Below are 7,565 nucleotides of genomic sequence, written 5' to 3'. Positions count from 1 at the left end.
AAAAAAAAAAAAAACACTCAAAGGGCAGCGCAGCAGACTTGCCTTCCCTCCTTTCAGGCTAGAGCAGGTTGCCCGAGAATTAAGAGCATAGTGGGGAAGTATACCTGAAATGATGGGGCACGCCTGGTTCTCAAAGACAAACAAAAAAAGAACCAGTTTTACAGCAATGCTGAAATATGATTCCCCTCATCCAAATTCACGTGAGGGCCATGCTCACTTTCCCGAATTCCCCGGGTTTTAGAGTTAGTACAGAGAAGCTGAACTACAAGGCAGCAGAGGTGACAAAAATAATGCCTAGATACCAGCGGAGGAAAAGCAGAGGTGGGAATATAGAAGTGCAACATAAAACAGACGAAATTCAAGCCTGCTGCAAATGGAAATGTTAAGATTACCAGAGTAGTACAACATGCATTCGATTCTTTGGCGAGACCACACGCGTCAGCACCTCGATACAAAAAGGGTACCACCAACGATCAATCAATCATTACAGTCTGAACGTATGAAAAACTCTGAATGCTTTTACTACTTAAAAGTGTAACAGCAAGTCAAACCAAAATGGGATCACCATTCGTGAAGTACCGTATTTACTCGCGTAATGAACCCTCCCCCCACTTGTCTTCTTGAAAATTTACTTTTATGTCACTTTCAATAAAAAATGCAGCGGGAATATGCTTTTATCTCAGCACGGTTGCTGATCTCTTAGACCATCACAGTAACTTGATACACGCAGAAATGCTAAGAAACAGTACGCGCAGAAATGCTAAGAACACATTCCAACAAAAAGAAATCTTAACAGTAGCAAGAGACGTGAGCGCGAATGCTGTGGCTCACAATTTAAAAATTGCGCGCTTGCGGAGCACCACCTTCTGAACGCAAAACAAACCTTCTTGCGCCGTAAAACGTTCCTGTATGCGAACAAAGCACAAAACGTACTCCGCACTCCTTCCCTGCTTTTTGTTGCTATGGCTCGTCCTGGCGACGTGCGAACAACGCACTAAACGTACTTCGCACTCCTCTGCTCTTGAGGTTCCGCAATTTCGCCATTACACTCGTGGTTTTGTTGTTCAGCTATGTTCCGACCTTTTTTTGAGCTCCTAGTGCGCGCCGTACGATGGGCCAGTACATAAGCTACACAGCCGGATTTAAACTGAAGGCAGTGGAGCATGCATTGATGCACATGGAAACCGCGCAGCTGGGCGGCACTTCATGTATGCTACGGGCGAAAACGGGGTTTTTGGGCGGGGAACAGGGATCGCCGTGTGTTTCGTGGGTCCAAAGAAGGGAAGTTTCCGGGTGTCGGAAAAGAAGTTTTGGAGTGCCTTGATGGCACACAAGACGGTGCGCTGCGGGCCAACAACAAATGTGAGGCGGCAAGCGACTTTAGTGAGGAGGACAGCTCCGTGGCGAGTAGGGGCCCACTGGCATGGTGCGAATAAAAAAGAAATCTGATTACATAACTACCTACGTGTTTTTACAAAAATGGCAAGGCTCTGACAGTGCTTCTCTTAGCAACTTTATTGTGTGAAATTTCAACCTTTAAAACTGTTGCAATTTTTTCTCGCATAATGAACCCTCCCCCAAAATTCATGCCAAATTTTCTGGAAAAAAAAAAAAAAGTGGGTTCATTATGCAAGTAAATACGGTATTCGCTTCCAAATATTCAGTTTCAAATATTCGCACATCTCCGGTTACAATTCTCTTCATTCCCGTGCAGCCCTAAAAACTGCCCCTAACAAGCAGTTATGCCTTTCTGCACAACATGTGCCCGGCAAATTGTACTCACACATATTCGAAAGGGACTTCTTGTACTTCGATTTTGACTTTGGCCGAGACAGACCTCAGGAGCACAGCCCACAGCTCAGTGATCTGCATGTAAAGAATCAAAACTCTGTTCACAGCACTGCCTTCACAAGCGGGAAAAGCGAAGGCTCGCGAGTGCTCTCCACAAAGAAGCACCCAAGAGCACTACTTGCCAAGGATATGCTAACATCACAGAAACTAGGGCTCTTTGATTTACAGTTAAATCAGTGGAGGTATGGTCAGTGGGTTGGGGGAGGGTCCCCTACACTGCAGAATTGTGTGTGACAAGCGAATGCCAGATTGCTTTTTGGGGATTCTGTAGTGAGTGTGAGACTGATAATCAAAGAGTCCCACTGTTTCTGCATTTTGGAGATGCTAGGGGCAAAGGCGAGCATGTTTCCAGGCGCCTTGATTGATTTGATTGATTGTAGGGTTTAACGCGCCGACGCAACGCAGGCGATAAGGCGCACCGTAGTGGAGGGCTCCGGATTAATTTAGACCACCTGGGGATCTTTAACGTGCGCCGAAATCTCGTACACACGGCCGTTTTTGCTTTTCGCCTCCATCAGAAAAGCAGCTGCCGCGGCCGGGAATCGAACCCGCGACCTCGTGCTCAGCAGCACAACGCCTTAGCCACTGAGCCACCGCGGCGGGTTCCCAGGCGCCTTGACACGAGGTCTTGAGAAATGGAATGTCCCACGTACAAAGGACAAACCACCTTCATAAGAGAGGCAGCCAATACAAGTGGTATAAACAGGGGAGAGGCACTTTCTATCCAGCAGCATGACACGAAGTTAATTTGCACAGGACGTGCGCTGGCCTGAGTCGAAGCCACCCCACTTATTCATTAGCTGCTCTACTTTAAATTATAAAGGCGTTCCAAGAGCCCTGCACTCCCCAGCAGAACATTCCAAGAGCACTGGGAGCCCGAAAAAAATGAGCTCAGCTAAGTCCTTTTCTTTACAAAGCGAAGAAATGTGGGGCATTAACAAAAAATTGCATTCCTTTAACATGCGAAATTAAACTAATGTGTCCTCCACCCCCCCCCCCCCCCCCCCCCAACCTCCAAATTGACAGAAAAATGATAACGTGTTTGCATTAATATCACCACCTTGGCAGCTTCACTCGTGAGAAAGGAGCTACAGTTGTCTCGCTGTATGTCAGACGACAAAAATAAACATTTGTGTCAAGCTGTAAAATGTCAGCCAATCTTCAACCTATAAGGGGCCATGATGACAAAATACAGGCTTGGTTCGCCAAGAAGACTGCCTTGCCCGATGACGACACCAATTTTATCAGAAACGTCAAGCAAACAACTGAGATATCAAGGAACACCTGAGCCAGCGGCGATTTCGCTATGATGCCACAGCATCTTGATTGTGCAATCAAAAGCCAACCACCCAAGCCAGCACTAAAAAACACAACTGGGCGATTAAAGTGGGGCCTCTGGACCTGTTTGATCGTATCACTTCAGGGCTAACATGCACTTAAAGGGGCCACGCAGACGATATACAAGTTTGCTTTATTCGAAAATGTCCCTCACACGCGCAACAACGTACACATACTCAACAGCCAACTAGAAACTGCTTCTCGTCTTCTGAGAGACAGATCAACGCGAGTGCCTGCAGTCACGGCCTGTCTTCCAGCTACGGCAAAATATGTACACCCTTTATGGTCTGGGCAGTTTAGTGATTGTGCGTGATACCTCATTCAAACAAAAGAAATGCAAAGCCCCAATATTTACTCTTACTGGCTGGCCATGCAGCCTTCTTTGCAGTAAGCGAAATTCCTACATGGCACATAATGTTTCTGCGCTCATCAGCAATCTCTGGCCGTTATTAGCGCCGTCACGTCACTGCACAAGCTAAGTCATCCTTGTGAGCAACAATATACAGCCTTTTCTGCCTTCGCACGAGTGCGTCGACACGCTGTCGCTGCAGCAGACAGTGGAGGAAGCTTGGGATTGCACCCTGGTGCTCCGTCGACTCTCTCAGTGCGCTACGGGGCAACCAAAAATTGCCCTACGACGGTACGCCCTGGTTTATTGAGGACAGACGGTGTGCACCAGTGCAGTTTGTTGAGGCTAAAAAAGTGCACTGGTGCACCCTGGTGTGCACCACTGCGGTTCATTCAAATAAAAAATACCTCTGGTGGCACCACTGTTCCCTTGAACGCCACCACTGAAACCATAGTCTGTTAGACAGATTTGTTACATTTCCTGTATTTGAATTCGCCTCGTGCGCTTACTCTTGCCATTAAAAGCATAACTTATAGGTCTATCGAGACCTTGGCCGAACACCACCAGAAATTCACCATGTTGCCATTCATAGTTATAGGTCACCCCGGACCCCCCAAATTCGGCAATGCGGCGAAAACTAGCCACCATTGGTAACCCTGAATGGCAGAAAGTGAGCTCTCGACAACTGATTATACGGACTGCTGGACCTCTAACGACAGGATGACCGCAGGCTGCACACACGCCGCCTAGTAGCGCGCATGCAAAACCGGCCAAACAACATTGCGAGTAGCATTTGAAAGATGGCGCTAGGTTGCCATGCGCCTGGCGCGCCTCGGTACACCACACTCTCCGCCAAACGGAGTGGTGGCGAGCGCGTGCATCCATGCGGGTTTCGCGAGCAGACGACTTTTGCCGTTGCAATTTTTGGCAGGTCACATTACGGGTGCAAACACACCCTACTTTCGTGCGTATAACCCGCCCCAGCATAAAATCCGCACCCCCACTTTCAGCCTGCCAGAAAAAAAGTTGTGCATTGCCCGCACATTTAATACAGGAAAGTCTGCACCAAAGCTACTGCTCAAGCAACATGACATACTATGTAGACACAAAAAGCGCATACTTAGCAAGTAGAATACACTGACTGCAAGGCGAAAGTCCCAATTCCCTCAGTGTCACTGCTCTAGCTAAAGCTATCACTTGAGCCGCAATCCTTATTGTTGTACACAAGGTCATCTTCGGTTCCACTTGTGTTGCTTAATTGTGATGCACCGCTTTTTAAATCTTTTTTGCACCATCTCAGCTGGAATCGCTGCCATGGAAGGCTTAGTCAGTGTTACTGCGTAGGAGCTTCACGGCCCAACGTGCACTGCCGTGAAGCTGCACTAAAGTAAAAACCCCTTGTATTGGATTATCCACACCTCTACTTTGCCACTGCAATTTTCGTATTTTTGGTGCCGGTTACTCACGCACAAATACAGTAACGTGAGTGCGAGCATTACCTGAGTAAATACGGTAGCAGCTGCCTTCATAACAGTACGCAGTATTGGCTGCATTTTGATGAGCTTGCCACTGGAAGCGGGACATCCACAAAAAGTAAGAGGGGGGACTACGCAACTGCTTCACGTGTTCTCTATCTCACTCCTGTTTTTCTGCACTAACAATTTTGCCACTTTTGCTCGTACCGCAGCGACACACGGCCCAAACTTAGCAGACAACACTACATCCACAATTCCAGGCGTCAATAATCAACCTCTTCACGATTCTCCCCAATGTAAAATTTTCAAATACCTATCAGTCAACTGGAGTAGCTCGCCCACATGAAAAATCTTTCTAGGGAGTCTAAGCCTGCTATACGCTTCGAAGGTAAAAGACAGCCGGCACCAACTTCCTTGCTGCAATATCGCATTTGCGTCTATTTTTTCGCTTTTGTTGCTGTGTCTTTTGGTGAAGATCACTTCAATCACCTTCTTCTACTACACTGTACGTACATCTTTTCCTCCGCTTTTTCTTTCTTCCGTGAATTACGCCAGCAAGCAGGCTGGCACACGCCACCGCTCCCCTAGAATCAGGGTTGCGTACAACTGGTGTGCAGGCACTCACAATTTCAAAACTTCTCCGTTTCCAATTCATACTTGTGCAAATGGTTATTTGGCCAACCCAAAAAGTGGCTGTGTGCCACAAAGAAAGGAACGACGACAACGACAAATGTCGTTCTACGCTGGTAACCTGCTAGGATTGCAGTTACTTGGTATAGGGTTCTGGGCTGCTACGGCTGTGCAGAGCCGGGCTTTCATTCCACCAGATCACACATTTCTTACTCTTTACAGCAGCGGCGGCCGGATAACAATGGCCCTTTTTCCCAGAACGGGGCACTTAGGGCTTGGATTTTAAAGGGACCATGAAGACAAAACAAGAGTTTGGTTAATTCAAAAGATTAACAGGATGGAAAGTTGGGCAAGTTGGTGTTGATTCATCTTGGCGATAACATCATCTTGGTGCGGTGATAACACATTACAGGTTGTATTTTTTGTCTGGGGTAATTTTTATTGATAATGTCTGTATAAGTCTTAATCAGTTGGAATATGTCGGTTGGTGGCCCTATATAGTTCTGTTTCTAAATAAATGTTGCCAGTTGCTAGTCGCGCGTCGTCCTGTGTATTTCTTTTCTCAGTCAACGTCTTTCCATGCCTGTTTTCAATATGAATCAAAAGGTTCCTCCATTGAATCATACTGACCCCACTATTAATGTAAACTTCGCTCAAATAAGCTCTGTAACTAGGAAGAAATGGAATGGTCATGCGATCCACTAGTTCATTTCCCGCAACAGAGCCCATGATGTCATACCAGCCAGCTTATAAGCTTGCCGAACGAACTATTTGTACATAAATTTTGGGCACATTCTTTTTAAAGCAGTAAGAATGGTGGGACAAACAGTGGAAGTTACGAAAGCACACGTAAAACATAGAAGCACCGATGCGTACTGCTGTTGGTTCTGTGCGCACTATGCTTGGTTTAGCTGCACAGCACTGTGGGGCTTTGGGGTTGTCTCAGACGACACTGGCTGACTGACGCATGCGACGGTGTCTTACGTGACCATATTTGTCGAGCGAGCACCATGCTTCACGAAACGATTATTTTCTCCCTGAACAAAAACAAGCCAGGTTTAAATACGGTCACAAATAAACCAGAGGTGGAAAACTGCGTACTGCGGTGTGGTGGTGCCATCTAGGCTGACTAACAGTAAGCAAGTCTCTGCTCCACACCAAGTTTAGCTAAATAGGTACCTGTTTTTATGATGTCATTGCAAATGTTGTTCAAACACACGTTTTGGCACGAGAATCAAAATTTTAGCTTAAATTGATTAATTTCGCAGTGAATAAAGCATCTGCTTCCTGACAAAAGCTGGGAGCACTATAGAACACGAAATCTTTCGAATAAAACAAACTTGTAATTTGTCTTCATGGACAGGGGACACTGGTATTGAGAATATCTTTGTTATTTTTCAACTTGTGTGCTTGATATTTGCAAATTTACTGTATTTTAACATCCCGAGAACAAATATGCAGCCAGTTTTCGTCTATATGGTGTAATTTCAGAGTTGTGCACCATCATACAGCATTGAGTTTCAGGCAATTTTTTTCATTATCTACCCATGAAATACTCGAATACTTTTTATCCCTTTCTGCTCTAGAAGGACCAGGGAGTGCAACTATACTACAGCAGTAATTTTAGCATAGTTCCCGCAATTGCTGCTAACTTAATGTCAGGTCATCAATTACCAAAGTTTTCGTAAAACGAACTGCCTAAAAAATTGTGCTCGCAAAAATAATTTCTGCATCAGTGTGGTCGTATTGCACGGTTCAGTTCATAAGCTCCCAAATGCAGCCCAAATGATACAAATCTGACCAGTACATCCCAAGATATTGCATCCGACAGTTGACCTCGCAGGAAAAATGTTGGCCCAGAGAAAACAAGGAACGAAGTTTAGAAACGTATGTGAAAATGGTCTTTTGGGCAACTTCAAAGG

At 46.0% G+C, this 7,565-nt stretch overlaps 1 protein-coding gene across 2 annotated transcripts in view; it reads right to left on the bottom strand.

Moving 5' to 3' along the window:
* Nucleotides 1-7,565, bottom strand: part of LOC144172945 (uncharacterized) — a 32,145-nt gene that overhangs the window by 850 nt on the left and 23,730 nt on the right. For both annotated transcript variants that reach the window (XM_077701539.1, XM_077701540.1), the window contains exon 7: nucleotides 1,784-1,866. In XM_077701539.1, the coding sequence (XP_077557665.1) occupies nucleotides 1,859-1,866 (8 nt within the window). In that variant the 3' untranslated portion in view covers nucleotides 1,784-1,858. The remainder of the gene's footprint in view (nucleotides 1-1,783; nucleotides 1,867-7,565) is intronic.

This window comes from Haemaphysalis longicornis, unplaced genomic scaffold, assembly GCF_048455015.1.
Source record: "Haemaphysalis longicornis isolate Haplotype H1 unplaced genomic scaffold, Haemaphysalis longicornis Haplotype H1 scaffold_278, whole genome shotgun sequence".
NCBI classification, from domain to species: domain Eukaryota; kingdom Metazoa; phylum Arthropoda; class Arachnida; order Ixodida; family Ixodidae; genus Haemaphysalis; species Haemaphysalis longicornis.
This window is presented reverse-complemented; position numbering and strand designations above follow the sequence as displayed.